The sequence below is a fragment of the Biomphalaria glabrata genome, chromosome 15 (assembly GCF_947242115.1).
Source record: "Biomphalaria glabrata chromosome 15, xgBioGlab47.1, whole genome shotgun sequence".
NCBI lineage: Eukaryota > Metazoa > Mollusca > Gastropoda > Planorbidae > Biomphalaria > Biomphalaria glabrata.
The window spans coordinates 20,480,294-20,504,452 of NC_074725.1; the positions used below are offsets into that span (position 1 = coordinate 20,480,294).

Sequence of the window (24,159 nt, forward strand, 5' to 3'; positions counted from 1 at the left end):
TAGATCTAGATTTTATATGGCTCAGTGCATCAATTCCCCTCCCCCACCTCTCAAATAAATAATTTAAAAAAGTCGAACATGTTGGATCTAGGCCTCGGAGCCGGCTCTAATGCTGTAGGTCTTATTTTTGTTCCAAAACGTGTTCCTTACAATTGGAAAACGGGAACACTTGCAAAAAGACTAACAACACATAGTGTCTAGTTGCTAGGCGGTTGCAGACGGATTCATTCACAGAACTCCACTTTTCTGGCTTTCCGCTGTTCAAACTGCTGTTTGTTTGTTTTTTAAGCCAAGGTGAATTGTTAGACCAGTGATGCCCAACCTTATTTGGTCTGCGGGCCATTTTAATTTTCGGCATTCGTGTCGCGGGCCATATCACGAAAAAGAAAAAAAAAACAATAAGCTATTTTTAATAGTTTTATTTGTTGACCTACGTACATAAAGTAATGTGATGCTTGACGTTTCTCCAAAAAGATCTTATGAATATCTGCCTGCATAGATGAAACACCTAGAAAAAGTTTGTCAACACAAAAAAGTGCTTGTAAACATTGTGATCATCCTTAGCGCTTGTTTTCGAAGATTTGCAAAATTTTCTGCAGGTAAAACGAGTAGAAGTCAATAGTTTGCATCACTTGAAATTTGTCAAGCAGAGATGTCTGGCGTTGTAAGTCAATCAGTTCCAGTTGCATGTCTGTCGTGGCACTTGACACATCGGCAGCAAACGGATTTTTTTAAATTATGAAAATCCACAAATCTTTCACTGCAACTATCCATTAAGAGCCTCAGAAGTTGGGTCATTCCTTCTTTTGGGAACGTGGACAAGATGCACCCTTTCCGCCTGTTGAATGTTGAATTTTGTTTGGAAAGCGCTTATGTCTGTATACACATGCGAAATCAATGTGTGTTTCCCTTGTACTTTGGTGTTGAGTTCATTTAGATGTGATGTCACATAAAAAAAAAATCAAATCCCACAACCATGAGGTGCCGTCCAGTTGTGGTTTTGATTTGTCCGTCATAAATATTTCAATTTCGTGTCTTAAATTAAAAAAAAAAAGTTTGTACACCTTTCCTCGACTTAAACAGCCCCCCCCCCCTCCCTTCTCAAATAGAACGTCTTCATATTCGGAGTCTATTTCTGTCATTCAACGTTCTTGTGATTTGATGAAATTTACAGTGTTGAGCACAAGGATCATCACATGGTCCAGATTCAAAACCTTTCCACTGAGATTTTGTTGGTGAATGATGCGGTGAAGCCGCAGGGGTTCAGTTCCATTTTACTCAACCACTTTTTAAATAACTCTTTCTGTCAGTCCGCTGTAACATCCAACCATATTTCTATCGCCATCAGAAGTCACTCCAACTAATTTATTCCAAGGAAGAGCAAGGTCCTCTATGATGGTTGACACTTCTTTGAACAGGTCTTCTCCAGTTGTAGTCCCATGAATGCTCTGCATAGCTGCTAACTCCTCTGTTATATCAAACTTGCTGTTTGTACCGCAAATAAATACCAAGAGTTGCGCGGTATCAGTTATGTCAGTGGACTCGTCAGCGCAATAGAAAACTTTTGGAATTCTGCTTCTCTGTCTTTTAATTGTGAATGGAGATTTTCCACTCGCATTGTAATTATCATGCGAAAAAGGCTGCCAGCTTCTACTGCATTCTTTTTTTAGGGACACGTTTCTTCCATCACTGCTAGCAAGGACTTTTTTTTTTACACATTTGCCATGGGAAAAAAATGCTTCATTGTTCTACCTAAAATGTGAGCAACTCTGTAGCTGGCCCTTTTCGTTGATTCATTTTCTTGTCTCTTTTAGTTAAATCTTGTCTATCCCCCAATCTCTAGTCGAAACTTGGCAATCTTGTCTTCGCGGCTCAAACCAAGAATGCCACCATATGTGTTTATGTGTTTGATTTCAGAATGCCTTTTAATGTTATGTTCTGTAAAACAGCCACATTTTCTTTACAAATCAAACATGTTGGCTTTCTATCATATTCAACAAAAAAAGTAAAGATCTGTCCTCTTTTTCTGAAAGTTTCTACATTCAGAGTCCACTTTTCGTATCTTTGGCTCTCCCACTTTATTAAATCACAAACGTTAAACAGTACGGTACCAATGGCTTTGATATCAAAAGAACACGACCCAAAAATGATGCTCTAAAGATGCTCTGTGTTGCACACACAAGGTGTCAAGGACACGACTAGCTCAAGACAGTAGCGGAATTGTCCAAGAATTAAAAATGGCTGTCAAGTTTTATCGCCATTGAAAAAAAAAAAAAACACAACACTTGTGTTCTTACACTAAAACAAGTATTGACTACAACTGTAAGAATAACAAACCTAAAGGAGGAAATCATCCAAGAAAGGGTTAGAACCCTAACTTCAAGAGAGTTTTTTTTTCAACATTCTAATTTTTTGCATTTTTCTTTTTACATTTTGTTCCAATGCTTTGGCGGGCCGGATAGAAGCAAGTCGCGGGCCGGATCTGGCCCGCGGGCCGTAGTTTGGGCATCGCTGTGTTAGACAATGATAGCCTCTTAGAATCGACAGGTCATAAGATGCTGTCTCTACCGAAACTGAACGGTATTTCGAAACCAAATTTAAATGTCATAATTAAGAGAATGCATGGTAATTAGTATCGTGTAGAATTATAGATGCAGAAATAGGCTTCCAAAATATGGAGTAGCATTAAGTCCTGTTTTTTTTTTTTTAGAACTGGTCTGGTTTTTTTTTTTCACTGAAGGTGAAAGGGAATCTCTGTTCGCGGGGCCCCCTCAGGCTCGGGGCCTGGGGCGGTTGCCCGGGCCCCGCCCACTTGCCATCCCCTAAGGCCGCTACTGGTTATGTAGTTTTAGATCTAGCATCCAGATCTATAATAATAAAAATGGCAATGTCTTTGATTCTGAATATTAAGGATGAGTGCATGCAGTGATTCACATGACTACGCAAACCCAGTTGCAAGTTGCGGACAAAGCCGTGGTCCGCTGGCGGTCTATATAAGTTTTCTTTTCGTCTTCTGCGCCTGCCTTCAATAATGGCTTTTCTTTGAGTCTCAAATATTTGTCCAGCAGCCTTTGTGAGAGCTCTCCAACTGTCTCTGTCAGAGGTCATCTGCTCAAGCTACTTTCCTCTATGCCAGTGCGAGGGCGACATGATGCCTGAGTTGATCTTTATAGCGCTTACGGGGAGCACATCTATTACGCAGTCTTGCTCTAAGCTTGCAGAAGATCGCCTTTGGCATGCGGTGGTTTCCCATTGAGGATAAGTGTCCGACACAGCGCAAATGTCGAATGTTAATTAGTGCTTCTATACTGTCCAAACCGGCTTCCAGTAGAACATAATTATTTGTAATGTAGTCTTGCCAGCATATGCCCATTATCGGGCAAAGGCAACTTTGATGAAAGCATTCGAGGAGCCTTGAATGCCCAGGCATCAGAGCCATACAAGAGTGTAGTGAGAACCAGTGCATAATAAACATTGATTTTTGATGCTAGTTTAAGAGACCTACTCAACCAGATTATCAGTCCGAGGCGGCCAAAAGCACCATTGACCTTTGCGAGACGGTTGTCTATTTTTCTGGACAGTGACGCGTCGTTGGACACAGTGCTGCCTAGATAGATAAAGTGGTCAACAACTTTAAAGAGATGGCCGCATTCACATTGATTTGTAAAACTGGATTGGTTCCCATTGGGGACTGTTGAAGCATGACCTCCATTTTTATTAGATTGACATTCGACATCGTGACATAAATTTCCTATTTAATTTTGTAAAAAAAATCTAACACTCATTTTGGGGACCCTCAAGAGGCAGCAGCTTCAGCAAATTCATGGGCGGCAAGCTGAAGCTCCTGTTCGGTTTGTGCAAGAAGGGCGCAATCGTCCACATAGAGCATCTCAATAGCAATCATCTTTTTTAATTTTGTACGGAGAGCAAGCGACTTATGTTGAATGTGCATTCATCGGTGCTGAACCTAATGTAGATGCCCATTCTCTAGAGAAGTGTGACAAGTTTTTGATATTGTTGTTGAATTTCAAACAAAATTAATAGTTGTACAAGAAAACGTGTTCCGACAACTTTATTTTGTTGCTGTCACTTTTTTTTTTATAAAAAAAAAAATTGCCTGCATTTAAAAAAAAATTTCGCGACCACACCAGACCATTTGGTGCCGGCCCACCGGGCATTTACCCGTTAACATTAAAAATAACAATTCCAACATCAACGTAGATAGAGTGGGGGGAGGGAGCCGGATTCAAATTTGAAAATTCCCCCGGGCCCCCTCTTGAGGGTCCCCAAAATGAGTGATAGATTTTTTTTACAAAATTAAATATGAAATTTATGTCACGATGTCGAATGTCAAATGTCCCTAAAGAGATCAAGCCCACCGGGCCCCCCAAATCCATAGCTACGCCACTGAATATCAGTCTGATATCAGGCTAAACGTCCAAGAATTGGCCAAGTTATTGCAATGGTGGCCTCCTTCAGACACTTCAGTCGTAAATCGTATAGTAGGCCTAATAGATCTATTTGTGCAGAGTTAACATTATTCAAAAAATCACTATTTTTATATATTTTTTTAAGTAACGTCTGAAATCTTTAAGATAAACTAAGAAAGTCTCGGCTGCTTTAAATGGGATCACCTCTCGTCCATTTCTCAATTACGTAGACTTCTTGAAAGTCGTCGTAGACCCCTGGAGGTCAATGTATGAAATAATCACTTTGGGAATCACTGATCTATATATAGATCTAGACTAGACAAGAGCTTTAGTACTCTTCTTACATAGGAGATTCTTATTATGATTCTTTCACTTTACTTTTAGTGTTTTGAGTCTTTGACGTTTACCTTTACCTAGGCCTAAACCTAGATCTTATATAGATTCTAGATGTAGATCTAGATATAATTCTAGATCTATACTTACTTATACTATATAAATATAGTCCTAGATCTAAAGTACTATATTACTATATCTAACCAGGTACATTAAAGTAACATTTGCTTGCTAAAGCACTAGCGGATCCAGAACTTTGGACTGGGGGGGGGGCGATTTTTTTCCAAACCCTAACCCTAACGCACAGTAAACCCTAACCCTATGCATAAACGTGTGTACAGAACACACATACACACACACACACACATATATATATATATATATATATGAGAATTTTAAAAAGCAGCATTTCTCAACCTTCGGCGAAAAAGTGGGGCAACGCTATATCATTATATGGTTCCCTAGTGGGGTTTGGGGCAAAGCCCCGACGACAAAAGTGTTTTCTTGCATTCTTCACTGCAGAAACGCATTCTCCTGACATTAAAAGCTTATTATTCATCAATGGAGTTCGGGGCGAAGCCCCGACGACAAAAGCGTTTTCTTGCATTCTTCACTGCAGAAACGCATTCTTTTGACATCTACAGCTCATCATTCATCAATGTAGTTCGGGGCGAAGCCCCGACGACAAAAGCATTTTCTTGTATTCTACACTGCAGAAACGCATTCTCCTGACATCTAAAGCTTATTATTCATCAATGAAGTTCGGGGCGAAGCCCCGACGCTAAAAGCGTTTTCTTGCATTCTTTACTGCAGAAACGCATTTTCCTGACATCTACAGCTCATTATTCATCAATGGAGTTCGGGGCGAAGCCCCGACGACAAAAGCGTTTTCCTGCATTCTTCACTGCAGAAACGCGTTCTCCTGACCTAAAGCTCATTATTCATACTATTAAAAAAGTACATTTTGAATAATATTGTACTTGAAAGATATTCTAATATGAATTTATAGGCCCTTAATACATTGCAAATAAAATCGATTTGTTCTTTGAAAAGATAAGATAACCCACATATTTAGATTTTGGCTTTGAGGATCGCCGCCGAAAAAAAATTATTCGATAAAAAATATTCAATAACATCGTAGTATAAGTTGTGAGTTATATTCCCAAATTTATTTAACTAGAAAAATATCCGATTGAGTAAAGGTTGGGAAAAGGCGACTATAAATATATCTTTTTTCGGTTTAGAACTCATCTCAATCATGATTCTTATAGTGAAAAATTTCGTTTGAATTCTAACTTTTCCAATGCAAAGTCTTTCTTAAAATAATTGTGATAAATTCATGTGAAATTACATAAACTCTGGAAATTGGAGGGGGGGTAGAATGAAAACGATTAATGCTCGCTCCTTTAATAATTTGTGCTAAAGATTGCATTTGGCATTAAAGAATAAAAAAAAAAAGTAGGGCGACTGGATATAAGAATTTAATTTATAGTATATATAAATTATATTAGTGGCAGATTTTTTACATTTTGTAATTTCTAAACTATAATACTAAAAGAAAAAGTATTGGTTTGTCCGATGGGGGAAATGCAATTGCATATATCGCCCTTCACACCTGGTGCAACCCTTTTTCATTTAAATTTACTAATGATAAAATTTGAGATTAGAGTATGGTACGACATAATATACAATGGGTTCACATATCAATACGTAGTTTATATTATATAGATATTCAACTAATTTTGTTCACAAACTATGATTCTCCACAAAAATGGGACCGCCTCCCCCCCCCACTCAGAGGGCTAGAGTGGGAAGGCAGTACATGCAATCGCCCCCCCCCCCCCCCCCCCCGACCCCACCGAATCGACCAAGATACCAGAAAGGGAGAGACATAATATAAAATTTATAGATTAATTCAACTAATTTTGTTCACAAACTATGATTTCTCCATAAAAGTAGGACCGCCCCCCCACTCAAATGGTTTAGGTGGGAAGGGCAGTAGAGGTATACGCCCCCCCCCCCCCACCCCCAAACGGTAAACAGGGAACGACATAATATAAAGATCGGTTAAAATATCAATAACAAGTTTTAATCATATAGATATTTAATTGATTCTGTTAGCAAGCTGTGATTTCTACAAATAAATTGGACCGCCCCCCCCACACTCGAAAGTGTATGGGGGGGGCGGGATTGATACCATCGCCCCCTCCCGACCCCACCAAATCGGTCAACATATACTAGAGGAGGGGGCGAAATAATAAAAAAATAGGTTGAAATATAAATAATTAGTATATATTATTAACATAAGTAATAAATTTGTATACAAATTGTGTGAATTCTATACTAAAATTCGTCCCTGGGGGGGGGGGGGGGGGGGGGGCGATCGCCCCTACCCCCCCCCCCCCCCCCCCCTGGATCCGCCAGTGTGCTAAAGTAGCCTAAAGAAAGTGCCTAAAGTTAAAGTTAAAGTAAATCTTAATCTCTTAAATTCTGTACTCTAGTCTAGATTCTTAATCTAGATCTAGACTATCTAGATTCTAGAGATAGAAGAGTCTAACTATTCTAGATCTAGACTAGATTAGATTAGAGTCTTACTCTTAGACGTGACTCTACACACTAGTCACTCTATTCTATAGACTAGTGACTAGTTGTAAGTTATATCTAGAATCTAGATCTAGATTCTAGAAAGTTAGAAAGTCTGTCTAGAATCTAGATTTGTGACACAATCTAAGTGACTTAAAGGGAAACTCTGATGGTTTTGACAATTTTTGATTATATATCACCATGCCATAGGCCATAGCCATAGGCATATGATTTGATTTACAGATAATGAATATATTATTCTTTTTTTTAAATTTGGAATAAAAACTTACTATTACTTAGTAATTGATGTTTTTCCAACATAATTTTCCTGCCATCCAAAACAGTCAGACTTTCACTGGGTTTCTAGTGACATCACAAATACATTTAATTTAATCTATTGACTTCTGAATTTTATGGGAAACCATACAGCAAGTTTACATTCTCATAAAAGAAATATATCTTCGTCTATGCAGTTAGATCTATGATCTTATATGCAAAGAAAAAAATGCGTATTAAAAGTAGATTTACATGCTTCACTAACCACGGCAGTGTGTATTTTCTTGCCAGACCACTCAACACACAACAAACACTATCGCTTGGTCTTGGTTGTCTAGTCATGACCGACTACACATAGTCTCAACTAGCCTTACACTGGTCAGTTTGATCGAATCAGTCAGACACATGATCTATTTACTTCTTGGGACAGGGAAAGGCTTCTTAAAGATGAAAATGTTACTTTTTTCTCGAGTTGGTTATCCAATGCTTTTAGATCTATTTTTATACAAGTATATATATATATATATGATACATCTGGATCTAGACTCTACTCTACTAGATCTAGCACTTCTCTACTTTGAGCCTTGAGTCCATTTCACCTATATAATACTATAGATCTATATAGAGCGAAGTATATAGACTAGAGTAGTCTAAATCTTTTTTTTTTCTATAGATTTATATAGAAATGTTTTCTCTCATCAGTGAAAAAGAATGACTTTAGGGACAACCGCTAAAAATGATACAGATATGCAAAAACCTCCATTGGAGAAAAAAAAAGAGAAAGATCATACACCAACAAAAGTAAGTAGGTCTAGTTATATATATCTATATATCTAGTTCTAGTATATAGCTCTATATTAGATTATTAGATAGATTAGAGAGAGTGAGACTAGTATGAAAAATAGTAAATTATGAAAAATAAATTTTAAAAACAGAACTTGAGTAAAATTGCATCCATTATTATGAATCTAAATTATCTAATAATAATTTTAAAAAATCTAGATATTTAATAATCTAGATCTAGAATCTATAATTCTAATCTAAATTTTAGATTTTTTCTAGAGTAGACTAACAATAAAAATTTTGTGCTTTAGAGATATTTTTATTAGGCCTATAGTTTATGATAACTATTATTATTATTTATTATTATTATAATATAGATCAGCATTTCATTGTTTTGATATTTATATTATTTGAAGTATTTGAAATGAACTATCATATCGTTAATTCAAAGTCAGGTGTTACTTTGTATAATTGATATTACTTATATTGAATTGTGATAATACCTAATATAAATAGTATTTTTATTATCTCTCTTTGAAGTCCTATAGTCAAATTTTCTTTAAATTATTATATATAAACATATAAACTGAAATAATTATTAACATTTTAGGAGTTCCTTGTTTATATTTAAAAAAAAAATATTCTCTGAACATTTTCAAAATCTTTGATCTACCAAAATCTGTGATGAATCAGCATCTGTAGTTTATCATAATCTGTGATTTACCAAAAATGAGGGTGCTGTGTCCTAAGACTTTTAAAAAAATGTGTTAAATTTGGAATGTTGAATGTAGCTTCAACTTTTTGTCTTTACAGTTTTTAATCTTAATAAATAATAGAAACTTTTTAATTTATCACCTTTACAGGTAGTGATTAGACGATTGCCCCCCTCACTGACACCTGAAGAATTTGTACAGCAAGTGTCTCCATTGCCTGAATATGATTTTTTCTACTTTGTGCGAGCTGACATGAGGTAGACCATTCTATTAATGAATAACTTTTACATCCTGTTTTGATTGGGTGCTGACAATGTTAATGTTTTGATTGGGTGTTGCCAATGTTAGTGTTTCATACGTTGCAAATTACAGTTCTGTTTTGGCCTATTTCTATTTTGGAAATAGATAATGACATTCTTCACAACAGTCCTGAAAGGAACAAAGTGTCCATGAAGTTAATTTTCTTACATCTTCAATCCTTTCAAGCTTTGTTAATTAATTCAATGTAACTGTGAATCTGCACTGTTCTTGCCTATTATTATATTCAGTTTCGTGTACTAAATAATAATAATATTATGTCTTTATTAATCCTTGAGTCTTGCAATGTGTGCATTGCACATGAGATTTGGGCAAAAGGATGTGAATGCTGTAATATGAATACACTTTCTGATCAACTAATTCAAGCATAAATCATATAAAAGTCTTTTTATTATTACATTTTATTTATGTTTGTTAAAATAATGAAGCATTGGTTTTCATTACAGTCTTGGTCAAAATGCTTTCACAAGAGCCTACATTAATTTCCTAGTTCCTGAGGATATCTTCATTTTTAGGGACAAATTTGATGGATATGTTTTCTTGGATGCAAAAGTTAAGTATTCACACCATGCCAATTCAAATGAAATATATAATTATTGTTTTTTTAACATTTATTATAAAGTCAATAAAATATCATTTTTATCTTTTACATTACAGTTAAGTATGTTTTTACATACTTCTTTACTGAAATGCTTTTTTAAAAATTATCCCCACATTTTTTTTTACAGGTGGAGAGTATCCAGCCATTGTGGAATTTGCACCATTTCAAAAAGTACCGAAGAAAAAGCCAAAAAAGGTTGATGCAAAAAATGGAGTAATAGAGCAAGGTATGTGATGATAATTTATTATGTACAAATGTATCTGCGTGGCTATTTACAAGCCATTGTTTTTCATGATTAAGGATCATTAAGAAACACTAGGATTCATAAAACACTCAATATTATGTGATTTGTTTGTTGTTGTAATAGTTCCAAACATAAATTAGCGCAGTCATTTGTGGTAATAATTGAAACATTATTTCAAGTTGGACTGAATGGCTTAGCTAGTTGTGATGTATTGTAGTTACTAAATTTATAGTTTTACAAATCAAATCATTGGTTCTCCATTCTGTTCACATTCTTAGACAGTGACTATAAAAAGTTTGTGGAAAATGTGTCCAAGCCACCAGAGGTCCCTGCAGTGTCCCTTGATGCCATGGTTGTAGAAGTGGAGACAAAAGAAAATAGCTTTGGTTTGTTCATGTCTTTTTTTTTTACCTCCATTTGATTGTCTGTATGTAATGCTTTCAAAGGAAATGGGCTTATTTGTTTTGTTATAATTTAAAATCTTAGCTTGCTGTTCCATAGGAAATGTGTTAAATCTGTTGACCTCATGTTCAGTTGCATGAAGAAGATCTAAGCTAATCTTAGCTTGCTGTTCCAGAGGACAGTGTTATTTTTACAATGGAATTTTTGTTAAATCTGTTGACCTAATGTCTGGTTGTATGACAGAGATCTTAGTTTCTGAAATAGATAATTTAATCCTGCAAGTACAAATCATAAAAGATTGAACACACACTAATGGAGTAAAGTGCTTGGCTTTCGAACCGGGGGTCCAGGGTTCGTATTCTGGTGAAGTTAGGGATTTTTAATTTCGGCATCTTTGGGCGCCTCTTAGTCCACCCAGCTCTAATGGGTACCTGACATTAGTTGGGGAAAAGTAAAGACGGTTGGTTGTTGTGCTGTCCACATGACCACCTTGTTAACTGTAGGCCACAGAAACAGATGACCTTTACATCAGAAACATTGGTTTATAACCTGATTGTTTAGAATGTCAGGTTTCAAAGTTTGAATTATATTTCCAAGACTAACCACTAGAGTACAAGTACAAGGGTTTTTTTTTTACAGTTTCTGTACCAGCTTTGTCATCCCTAAGGGCATTACAACCTGGTTCACCAAAAACAGGGATAGATCCAAGGATGGCATTCTGCCTACTTTTAGCCTTGTGACACAACATTATGTAATACTATAGACAAATTCTCTTCACTGTATAATATTTTTATTAGCTGAGTTTACACATTTTCTATTGGTGTTTTGTTGTTGTTTTTTCAAATCAGAATAGTTCTTAGTTCTGAGAACTTAAAGGGAAACTCCGATAGTTTTTCAAATTTTACTTATTGACATATTTAAATTCTGCGTAAAAAGTTGTAATAGTAAACATTATATCATTTTTTATTTAAATGCTCGGAAAATTTTATATTTAATAAATTAGACAGAAAATTCTCCACGCCCCCCAAAAAACGGGGTTCTGCAAGATGTTTTTAGTTTTTAAAAACGTGACGTCACAAGGTTGCTGGCTGAATTTAGATCTAGACCTTTATAACCGATAAACTCTCTAGTCTAGATCTAGACCTATCGGATCGCATTTATTGTTACGCTTCACAGCTAGATCTAGTCTCCACGTTGATTTATAATCGGTCATTGTTTATAAATAATATTCTAGATCTAAACCTCTATTTCTACTTGAAGAAAATTAAATATTGTTTTTCAGCTTGTTGCAGTAGTTCCAATCACAAAGATAAAATCAGCAAGTATGCTGATACAGAAATTAGTGTCTCTTTTCATTTGTTTCCAAGAGATGAACTTGAATGAAGTTTTATAGGGAAAATGGGAAAAATTTATTCGCCTGAAGAGAAAATATTTTACAAAGGCATTAGCTAATTCCTGTTTATGTTCAAACCATTTTGAGAGAAGCTGTTTCAGCAACTTCATTTTCATTGCTGTGGAAATGGGATTTGAAAAAAATTGAAGTTAATACCAGGTGCAGTACCAACAATAGATTGGATTTCCAGGCCGAAGAATTCAATTAATGATACTACTGAGACATTTAAAAAAAACTGAAGTTCATAAATATAAATGAATCAGATTTGTGAGCTAGAAATTTACTACGAATACTAGATCTACTATTAAATTTCTTATTTAATAAGTAGATCTATCGTCTACGAAACTCAATTCCAACTTTTTAACTTTTGACCTAGTGGGTGTGTCTCGCCGGCTGAGCCAGCGTCAAGCTCTCATCACTTTTTCCATGTCAACCAATGTTAGGTCAAAATTGCACAAAAAAATCATAACTTTCTTACTGTCAAACATACAGTCATAATTTATACACCATTAGAAATTACTTTTAAAGTATTTTAATGAAGTACTAACGAAACATTTTTTTATCAAAGATATTTTTTTTTCCTCGTCCTCGTATAACTTGGCGCCTCCCTATCTATAGGATTTGAGTGCACACTTGTGACGTCACACAGAAATTCAGTGAAAATCTGACTGTTTTGGATGCGCAGAAAAATTATGTCACAAAAACATCAATTACTAAGTTATTCTTGCAAATAAAAAAAAAAGAATAATATATTCATTATCTATAAATCAAAACACATATTATATCAAAAATTGTCAAAACCATCGGAGTTTCTCTTTAATGTTTAAATTTTAAAGTCTATTTATAAAAAAAAAATTGTTTATTATAAATCTATTATAGAGTCTATTTTTTATGCAAAAACATTTTTTCACATATTTGGCTTCATTCTTTAGCAAGGTCTGGAAGCAGTCGAGTGTCCACTCCACTTCTGGAATACTTAAGGAAGAGGCGAGAGGAGAGAAAACTCAACATAGCGGTGAGTTTAATTTTTTTTACATTGCATTTACATTTTTTTTTACATTTTATAAAAAATACATTTTAGCAAGTCCTTGTAAAAAATTAAGTTACAATCACTTGTATCACATTATAGTAAGTTTCTGTGGCTGAGTGGTTACGCCATGGGGGTCTCGAGTTTAAATCTCTTTGAAGACTGGAATTATGAATTTTGAGATTTTCAAGATGAACTTACGTTCACACAATGCTAATGTGTACCTAAGTTGGGTAAAGTAAAGTTAGTTGGTCATTGTGCTGGCCACATGACACTCTTGTTAACCATCTGCAATTAAAAGAGATGAACATAACATCATCTGCCCTATAGCTGACAAGGTCTGATAGGGGAACTCTACTTTTCTTTTTTTTTTACTTCACAGTAAGTAACCTTTGCTAATAATTTGTTTTGATAAAGTTTTAAATCACTGATTGTTATAATTGTGATATCTCACAGTTTTTGTGTTTGTTTTACTGAAATTGTTAAATTCTAGATGAATTCACGATAGATGAAATTTAAAAAAAAAAGTTATTCACAAAAAAATCCATATCGTCTTCAATATTTTATTAACTCAGTAAGACCTGTGTTTTTTTAAGTTTTTGTTTTAAATCAAACTTTGGTTATGTTTCTGTATTATTTATATCAAAGTTTTTTGCTGTTTTTTTTTCTAACTAGAAATTGAAAGAAGAAAGAAGACGAGGTGGAATGAGAGACAGTGATAGGAAACGGTCTGGAAATGATGATCTTGATCGCCGAAAGTCTTCAGACAAAGATAGGATGAGGGACAGGGATCGGGATCGTCACAACAGGGATCGAGACAGGCTGAGAGAAAGGGACAGGATTCGAGACAGGAGACGAGAAAAAGACCCTCCTAGGTCAGACAGGCTGAAGGAGGAAAAAGATGGAGAAAGGAAGTGGATGAAAGACACTGAGGGGACACCAAAGATGGTGAGAGAATCATGTTTGGATTGGTTACAAATATTTCATTTATTCAGCTCAGTTTTCTGACATTCTTAGAGTCAATATCCATAAAGAGGTCTGTCCATGACTTAATTAGCCCACCTAATAATTTACTTTGCATGTTTCTTATTGAGTGAACTTAACAGGTTGGGCTTTTGATGTGGTTATTTTTCCTTAGTTTAAATTTACTCACTTACTTAGACTTGCACTGTTCAGCTCATTGGGCGGCAAGCTGTCTTCATAAAGATATGTCACTGGCAATGTCTGGAGTCTCTTCCCACCTGGTGTCCACTGCTCTGAGGTCCTCTATGAAAGTGCAGTGCCAAGTTATACTGTTTGCACTTTCCCCGTATTTGTCTCAATGTCAGCACAACTCTTGGTATGCATAATTCATTCTTTCAGAGGACATGTCCCGCAAACCTCATGTGAGGCTTGGTATAAGTTTACTTAAATAAATTTTTTCTTTCATGGGGACAGGGTGGCTCATTGTTGAGGCAGCAAACTGTTGGGCGTGCCTAGAGGGTCAACGTTTAATATATTTAATTAAAATACTAACTAGTAATGAAGTATTCTTTTTTTTTATCTTTGATCAATCAGCTTTTGAGGAACACAGAGAGGGATAACGTGTCTTACGATAATACTGCAGCTTCTGAGAAGCCTACGATAGTCCTGGAGAGAGAGAAAAAAGAAGATAAAGATCTTGTACAGGAGCGGTTGTCAGAGCCTGATGCTGGGAAAGGATTTAGAGATAGGAGGTCAGAAGAGATCAGGATGAAGAGAAGCAGCGGAGGTACCTCTAAATGGGACGAAAGAAGGCGGGAGGATGATAGAGATAGGCAACGAGGGGGCAGGGTCAGGGGTTATGATGATGACAGAGGCAGGTCGTATAAAGATCAAGGAGCCAGGAGTTTCAGGGACGATGCTGATCGCAGGCCATTGGACAGGGATAAAAACCGAGGTGAAAGGTACACAGACAGGGGCTATAAATACGGCAGCAGTGGTGGTTATCGTGACAAGTTTAAGGAGGACAGAGGAGGAAATGGCAGGAGAGGAGGCTATAATGACAGGGATGATGGGAGAGGTAGCGGAGACAGGGATCGAGATGAGAGAAAAGGTGGACTAGACAGAGAGGAGAGAAGAGATGCTGGAAAGGACAGAGAGGAGAGAAGAAATGTGGACAGGGATGACAGGAGAGATGACAGGAAAATAGGAGCTGGTGATGGCTGGAAGAGGAAAGAATTGGAAACTAAGAAATTTGAAAAGCCAGTGGAAAGAAAACCAGAATTTGTGAGAAATAAAATTTCAGAAGATGGAAAGAAAGAAGGCTCAAGTTCAAGGTGAGCCGCATTTTTTAAAAATTTACCATCTTTTAATTCCGACTAGCCTGGACTTAAAAGACCTGTTAGCACCGTCATCTGGCTTCAAAGTTCTGTCGCCATCTTAGCACATTTGTGTTGTGGCTGTGTCCCCAATGTTAGCTTGTTCATCACATTCATGGTTAGGAATGAAGAGCTATACACTAATTAATGGGACTTGTTGAAAGTTTTTTTTTTCCAGAGCTTTTGTCCAGACTAACTATCTTTTGGTACTGGTATGTGTAAATACGCTCTTTCAAAACATCTCACTTGACAGACTTTATTATAGACAAGCTGTAGATATTAAGAGCTTTTGTAAATCTGTCATCTATTGGTTCATGACAGTAAAAAAAATAATTTTTCATTATTTTATTGTTAGCAATTTAAAAAAAAAAAAAACTTTTGCTATTTTGTTATATGGTACATTAGTTTAAATTATTTATTTTTAGTTTAAATTATTTATTTTTAAAGGAAAGTTAAGAAAATTTTAAACAAGTACCCAGTAATATACATGACCCATTTCCATGCAAGCAATTTTAAATTCAAATATTACAATTTTTATTTTCTTAATTTTTTTTTTGCTTACATTTTCTTTCAGCGGCAGAGAAAGTCTGGGTACAGATTCCACCCGGGATGACAAATCGAAGGTAAACATCGTCTAAAAGTAATCTGGGCATGCATTTCCAGCTGTGTCTTTTTGTCTTATATATTAATATAGGCCTCAGATTTAGTGTCATCTTTCAGTTTTGACATCATCACTTTACTTGTGTGATACTTGAGCTCTCTTTCTGCACACCAGTGTAATTTACATTCATTTTCTATACTTTCTTTCACTGATCCATGTTCACTGTGATAGACATATACACGTCTGCTCTAAGTGTTCTTGATGTGAATTTGCTTCCATAATTTCTATTTGTATGTTTCATTTAGTTGGCTAGTATATATGATTTTCAATCTCAAAGTTGATGTCAATATATCCTTTTTTTTATTTTTTTTTATTTTTGTCCTGTTGTAGTCAAGAATTTTTCTTTCTAAATGCAAACATTCATCCCAGCATGAAACTATTTGTATCACTTGATTCTTGGTCCATGTGTCTCTTAAAATAAATGAGACAATTTTACAACAGCATAAACATTAGAGACAATAGTATATATAAACAGATTCTGAAATTTTAAGTTGTAATCATCTGATGAGAAATATTTTTAAAAAATGCACTAACCTTAATAAAGTAAAAAGAGTAAAGACTTCCTTCTGATACTGTCACTTTTACAAAACATGAAAGAAATATGGGTTGTCAAATAAAATATGAGGTAGGATGGGGTTTATATGCAAAGAATGAAAGTTTTTTAAATGTGCATTAGTATATATTTTTTAAATAAAAAACAAATTCTAAAAGTAACTGATGAAACTTCTGGTATGATCTGTTTAATTGTTTTCATTAAGTTTCCTTAGGTGTTTATATGTACTCCCAAATGTCGTTTATAAACACATCTTTTTTTTTATAGGACACTGTTTATAGTATAGTTGATTGAAATATATATGGAAAATGTTTGAAAATCTCTTTTAGTCATTTTGTTTCTTTGTTGTCATCAGTTTGGTTTTACAAATGTTTTCAACACCTTCTCATATTGATTTGTCTTGTAGAACAATAATAACTAAATTATCACTTAACTTCATTTGTATTCTATTAGAGCTTTTTGTTTTGACCATTTTCTCCCATTACTTTGTTTTCATCCATACTTAGGTTGTTCAATAGGTAAATAAAAAAATAGGTACTCCAGTTCCTTGCAATCAATGAGGACAAATGAGGTGACTCCCAATATGTTTTTTTTTATGGCTGACAGAGTGTCATGTCGCCAAGACAATGACTGATTCCTTTTACTTCCTCATCGTAGTATCAAGATATCAAGAGTTGGGTGTTGTAAGGTTGGATGGACTCCAGGGCATCAAAAATATCATGAAGTTCAAAATCCCAGTCAAATTAAAACCCCCTCAGGTTTATTTGTTTCATAGAAAGGGAAAGTTTTGACTTAGAGGCAGTGACGTGACTAGTAGAAACAAGACTAGGAATTTAGGCAGAATAATGAAATGTAAACAGAATACTTTTGACAGCTGTAGACAGAGGCAGTTTTTATGAACATATAGATTTAGCTTGACAACATTTGATGGTTCCTTTTGTTATTATTAAACTACTTGTTCGACATTCACTATCAGCGTCAACTAACTTATATTGTTGGCCTTTCACCTGTGTTATTTGATTTAGCTATTTGAGAGTTACCTCCGTTTTACTTATCTGCTTAAGACACAGCATGGAAGCGTCTAACAGATCCAAGCACTTGACCACTCAGCAACTATGCCCAATTTGTTTAAATGAGCTTTAAGTTAAGTTTGGGTCCACCAAGCTCTAATGGGTACCATGGGAAACCGAAACAGAAGACATCATCTGCCCTATAGATTGCAAGGTCTGAAAGGAGAACTTTTTACTTTATTAAGTTAAACAAATTTCTCTTCAAATTCAGTATGAGAAGGTTTGAAGTGAATATATAATTTTTTGTTGTTCCAATACTGACTGTCAAGCTTCATGTATTATTGTTGTGGTCGTTGTTTTCTGTTTGAACAAGGAGGAGGACAGGTCAAACCGAGGAGGAGGGCCTTCTGACCAGCAGACAGGCTGGGTAAGAGGGGATGCCGGCAGCCGATCTCAGAGGTCCACCCCTGACATGTCTCCCCCACGCCACTCAAAAGATGACAATGATGGCAGGGGAGACAACACTGAAGCCGATGAAAAGAAAAGAAAGAAAAAGGTAATAGGAATGAGATATTGGGAGTTAAACAGGGAGATAACTACTCTAATAGAACTAACAAGTTAAAGTAGTTAGGGAGTTAAACAGGGAGATAACTACTCTAATAGAACTAACAAGTTAAAGTAGTTAGGGAGTTAAACAGGGAGATAACTACTCTAATAGAACTAACAAGTTAAAGTAGTTAGGGAGTTAAACAGGGAGATAACTACTCTAATAGAACTAACAAGTTAAAGTAGTTAGGGAGTTAAACAGGGAGATAACTACTCTAATAGAACTAACAAGTTAAAGTAGTTACTCCTTAGAGATCTTTTTAAAGTTCTAATTCATTTGATGGTGGCCCACAAAATATATTGCTAGACTGACTTTTCAGATAACTTTTAAAAGTTCCCTCCCAGATATATTAAGCAATTGCAGACCCACTGCACTATTCCTCTTTACTGTAACTATAATTATGTGGGTCATCATCACTTATGCTGCTTTTTTTTAAATTTCTGTTTTTGTTGTGATAAAAAGATTTATTTGAAAAGTATACATTTGTCTGATATCAAAACACTGAGTTAATCTTCGCATGCTGTATGTCTTTGTGCATGTTTGTTGACTGGTCTTGGTATTTTATTATGTGTCTGCATGACGCATTTTTGGTTTGAGGAAGACCATTTTGTCTTCTCACTTTTGAAGTTTTCCTTCTAGAATAAAAATGTTGTGTGTCCCCAGAAATGGAGGCGCGGTGGCTGAGGGGAAAAGCGTTTGGCTTCTGAACTGGGGGTCCTGGGTTCAAATCCTGGTGAAGACTGGTATTATTAATTTTGGGATCTTTGGGCGCCTCTGTCCACCCAGTTCTAATGTGTACCTAACATTAGTTGGGGGAAAGTAAAGGCGGTTGGTCGTTGTGCTGGCCACATGACACCCTCATTAACCGTAGCCCACATAAACAGATGAACTTTACATCATATGCCCTGTAGACCACAAGGTCTGAAAGGGGAACTTGACTTGACTTGTATTTCCAGAATACCCTGAGTCCCCTCTTAGTGTCCAAACTGGACTAAAAAGTCTTGTTTTTTTCTGCAAGTAAAGGAAGCCTTACAAAAATTGTTTCACTACATCTCTCCCAAACATTTGTGACCTGCACTATGCCTGCGATGCTGTTATTGATTTCTTATTACACTACTAGTACTTGTAATTTAGAAGTAAATCTAGTGACACACTATCCAAGAGTATTCCAGGGATTAGAGAAGTGGTGATAAATCAACACAAATCTAGAAAACTGAATGATTTAATATCACATACCGGAATCATGTAATAAATGAGCACACACACATAATATTTAAAGAACAGAGACAAAAAAAAATCAGTTTGAAAAATAAATTCACTTAGATAGTATCAAAATAAAGCTCAATAAATGACGGAATATTTATTTCTCACTTTTGACCCTTTTTATGTTCTGCTCTACTTCTAGAAATATCTGGATTATCATTTCTTAAATTTTTTTATGCTTTTTTTTTTTTTTTTTTTTTAAAGCTACCTTTTAGACCTTTAGCTTTTCCATATGCTTATAGACATAACAATATTGTTGTTCTTGGCAACCTTGACAAGTTTTAGCACAACATTATTTAAATTGGGAAGGAGAAATTGAACAGCTGATCAATTTTTTTTGTCAGATTTTAAGCACATACCGCTTATATAAGTTCAAAAATCCATTATTGTAGGATGGTCTCTATCCACCATTTGGCATTATTCTTTAGTTATTTTTAATAATCTCTTCATTATCACCTATGTCTAAAACAGAATCCTAATCTATAAAATACCCAAAATACATATTTTGTCAGATCTGATTCAGATAAATCCATTTGCTTGACTATCTATTGACTTTCAGTTTTATGATACTATAGCCAAAATAAGAATTAGAACAAAAATGAATGAAATATTTTAAATAAGTTTCATAACTCTATGTTACTAAGGGTGTACTTTTAGAATGTTTTTACAAGGTGATGGAGACATCAAAGAATAAAAAATTTTGTTTGGGGGTAAAAGAAGAGAGGCAATTAAATTGAGAAATTTACTCTTTGGGCATTTGTAAGAGCAGGGCCGCTCTTAAGCCACTGCAACCTATGCGGCCCCGCACTTTCATAGGCATGAGATAATTCTAGCTATAAACTATTAAATTAAACCATTATGACGTATATATATAATAACAGGTTTTCCGCGGCCTCCTGATTTCCAAGGCTTCCTGAAAATCTCCTGAAATTGCAAAATATACAAAAAGTCATAGAAATCTCTTAGAATTATTAAAATCTCTTGAAATATAGACAAAATTGTCAATTTTGGGGTGCCAGTCGTACTCCTAATATAAAAAAAAAGGCATTTTCAGCTTTCACTTTTAAAAAAATTTATTGTAAAGACGAATGTATTTTCTTAATCTTAATTTTGACATTATGCTTATCTCTACCCAGACTGGGCCCCGCGCAATCTGTTTCGCATAGGGCCCCACAATTGTTAGGGCCGGCCCTGTGTAAGAGATTAAAAAATGACATTTTAAATGACTACAGTATGCTGCCAACTACTAGCCTTCAGTCCTTAAATAGACAATTCAAAAATGAACTCAGGACAATTACCAATGCTTCTGTGTTGAGCTTAGTTAAATCTGATGATGTCAGTGGGCCAGCCACACCAATAGTTAGCTTGATCCTAGGTTTCTAGCTCAATACTCTTTCTTTCCAAGTGCATGAAATGGTGTGCATGAACTCATCAGTTAAACCAATGAACACAAAATGTGAGACTAATAAAACACATCTATAAAAGACATCTATAGGGCAGATGGTGTAAGTTCTTGTTTCTAGTGCCGATGGTCATGTGGTCAGCACAACAACTGACTGCCTTTACTTTCCTCAAATAATGTCAGCTACCCATCAGAGTTTGGTGGATTCAGGTGTGTCCTTAAAATCCCAAAATTAAATTCCCAGTCTTCACTGAGATTCAAATTCTAGACCCCTCAATTTAAATGCCAAGAGCTTTGCCACTCAGCCACCAAAATACTTATCAGATTATAATAATACTTTCAAAAGACTGCCCACTTAATTGTTTTAGGTGCATTGCTCATCACTCAATTACTTTTTTTGTTATTGAATTCTACACTGTGTTTCTTCAGTGTATTGAAATAGAGGCTCACATATGAAAGATAACACAGGTCTTCAAAACAAATCATGACACTCATAGGAGGTTATCATTGGACTGACTATAGCATAGCTTCAGATTTTATTCTGGGTTTGAGATAATTTTAAAATAAATTTTTAAAAAATATCATATTTTTTTACCCTATTTATAAAAAATAAAAAATGTAAAACAAGATTGATTTAATTGATACATTTTACAGGAGACATTTTCAGTGAGACATCCCATTAAAAAAAAATTAAAAAGCGAAGTAACTTAAAACCAATTTCTGAAAATCCCCTGTGTGGCTGTCAAATTCAGCTAAACCTAATATTAAAAGAAAAAGAATTTTCAAATAAATAAATTTAGAAAGAAAGGCAAAAAAAAATCATCAGAATGCTTTCTCAATGTCACATACCACAAACACTATTTAGTTGACACAAATATTCAGATTTAGTTAACTACTTACAAATATTTTAACTTATGATGGGGAGGGGAAGGAGATGTAGTGACCTTTTGTAAACTGGTGGAAGCTAACACTTTTACTTAAGGATATGAGGTCACCCCGGGCCCACTGAACTCTATTAAGTATTTGAAATGTTCAAAGTGAATAGAGGCTTTTGTTATGTTGGTTACTTTATGATGTCATAGAAACAGATGAACCATGCTATTTGCCAAATACATGTTAGTGTGTCTCAAAACATGCTGCTTGGCATAATGGCAGATAAACGTTTTTCTCTCGTTCTTTTAAATATGATGTCAGCACATTGTCTCAGAGTCTCAACTTGAAGGAAAATTGCAGTATTTCATGTGATACAGCTAGGACCTACATATTTTGTCAGATCCGAATCAGATAAATCCATTATCTTAGGATGGTCTCTTTATCTATCCACTATCTGGCATTCTTCTTCAGTTATTTTTAATAATCTCTTCATTATAACCTATGTCTAAAACAGAATCCTAATCTATAAAATACCCAAAATGAGGGTAGATAAATCCATTATCTTAGGATGGTCTTTTTATTTATCCACCATCTGGCATTCTTCTTAAGTTATTTTTAATAATATTTGTCTAATATAATATAATAATATTTGTTTAATGCAGAATCCTAATCTATAAAGCAAAAAGTGAATGTTAAATTGAAAACAAAACTTTTTTCTACACCTGTATCATTTCTTCTAAGCAGTCATACTAAAATGACACTATTTTCATATATACTGGTATAAATGATGAGGATTTATCTGGAATGTGTTCTGTTTTAATATTTCCTTTATAAAAAGAAAATTCTTGTCTATTGTTTTTTTACAGGACAGACCAGAGCGTCAAATCTACATCCCGAGGAGAGCCCTGGAGAGACAGAGGCAGAGTTCTCCGCAGACTTCTGAAAGTGGTAAAGACAGGCCCAAAGAATCAAGCTCATGAGATGAACGACCCATCTTATCAGAGCCCAACATTTAGGAATGGTGTCTAAAGCAAAGAATAGGACATTTATTTTAAACTTGACCATACTTTCAGCTTGGGCAGTTGCTGTGGCGTAAGGGAGAGGTCTACAAATATATTGATTTAAAAACAACAACACTTAGATCAGTGAATTACTTAATGCCATCGAAGTTCTAAGATTGAAAAAAAGAAGAAAAAAAATTAATACCAAGATTTTTAGGAATTTTTTTGTTTTCTCCAGCCAGACCATTCTGTTCTATTGACATGTTCCACGATTGTGTTGACTTCGTAAGTTTCTGCACTGCTTCAGATAAGTTTTGTTACATTCTAGTTGATTTCAAAATCTTCCTCTTCATTTGTGATTTAAACATTTTTTTTTCTTGATCCCCTTTAAATACACTTGTCCAACAAAGAGATACAGGAGACTCGTTCGCTTTTAACTCTTTCTCTCCTAACCGACGATACAAACATTTATTCTATCAGAATGTGGTAAATAATTACGGAAAGAGTTAAAGAATTTTGTTTGAAATTGTAAATAAAATAAAGCTAAATAGCTTTGTCTACTTTTTTTTTTTTTTTTGGGTGCATGTTAAATTAGAATATTTGTGAGTTAAATGCAGAAGTGAAGACTACCTATTATTAACTGTTGTGTCCCTCTATGGATAAAACATGTCAGGAATTACAAAACACACAAATAACTTCTAGTTCATGGATGCCCAAAATACAGTCCATGGGCCACATTCAGCCCGTGATGCAGTGCTATCTGGCCTGCCAAAACAAAGTTAAAACGGAAAATGCAGGCCTATTATTCCTTACGTCAGGACTCTCACTATTTCTTCAATGGTTCCCATCCTATGCTATTATAATATTCATATTAATGTTTTTCTTGTAAGAAAACACAATGTTTATATATTCAGCTAACACTAAATGAATTGATAGTTATTTTTAGTTCTTGGAAATGTCTGCTGTTGTTTTGTTTTTTTGCCATCTTGACATTGTATGTATGTGACAGACAGAAGGCATTATTTCTGAGTATTGTGTCAGACTCTTTTAGTAATGAAAAAAGTCGACTCCAAATGAACTTGAAAGAAAAATGGACAGATTTTTTGTTGACCATGATAATAAGGCAGCATATTTGATTTGCAAAGTGAGGCTGTTTTTAACAAACACACCATTATAAAACGTTATCATTTATGAAAACAAGCACATAAAGGGCAGCATTCTTGAAGTGAGCAATGAAGAAAAGATTGCTATAAGCTACATCATATTCATATCATTTCACAAAATGTTGTATACTGAAATGTCCCCAAGGCTGAGCCTTACTGTTCTAGTGGCAACCATTTATTTCCA

General features: G+C 35.0%; 1 protein-coding gene across 2 annotated transcripts; it reads left to right on the forward strand.

Moving 5' to 3' along the window:
* The first annotated feature begins 4,805 nt into the window (after window positions 1-4,805).
* Window positions 4,806-23,364, forward strand: LOC106071700 (regulator of nonsense transcripts 3B-like). 2 transcript variants are annotated; one of them, XM_056012759.1, is made up of 12 exons: window positions 4,808-4,970; window positions 8,325-8,423; window positions 9,269-9,375; window positions 9,883-9,987; window positions 10,163-10,263; window positions 10,560-10,667; window positions 13,009-13,091; window positions 13,779-14,051; window positions 14,661-15,400; window positions 16,017-16,065; window positions 18,040-18,222; window positions 22,678-23,364. In XM_056012759.1, the coding sequence occupies exons 2-12, from the start codon at window positions 8,334-8,336 to the stop codon at window positions 22,789-22,791; spliced, it is 1,953 nt and encodes a 650-aa protein (XP_055868734.1). In that variant the 5' UTR covers window positions 4,808-4,970; window positions 8,325-8,333; the 3' UTR covers window positions 22,792-23,364. The 2 variants fall into 2 exon arrangements, with proteins under 2 accessions (XP_055868735.1, XP_055868734.1); XM_056012760.1 differs by lacking the exon at window positions 18,040-18,222 and having other exon boundaries at window positions 4,806-4,970.
* Window positions 23,365-24,159: the final 795 nt, after the last annotated feature.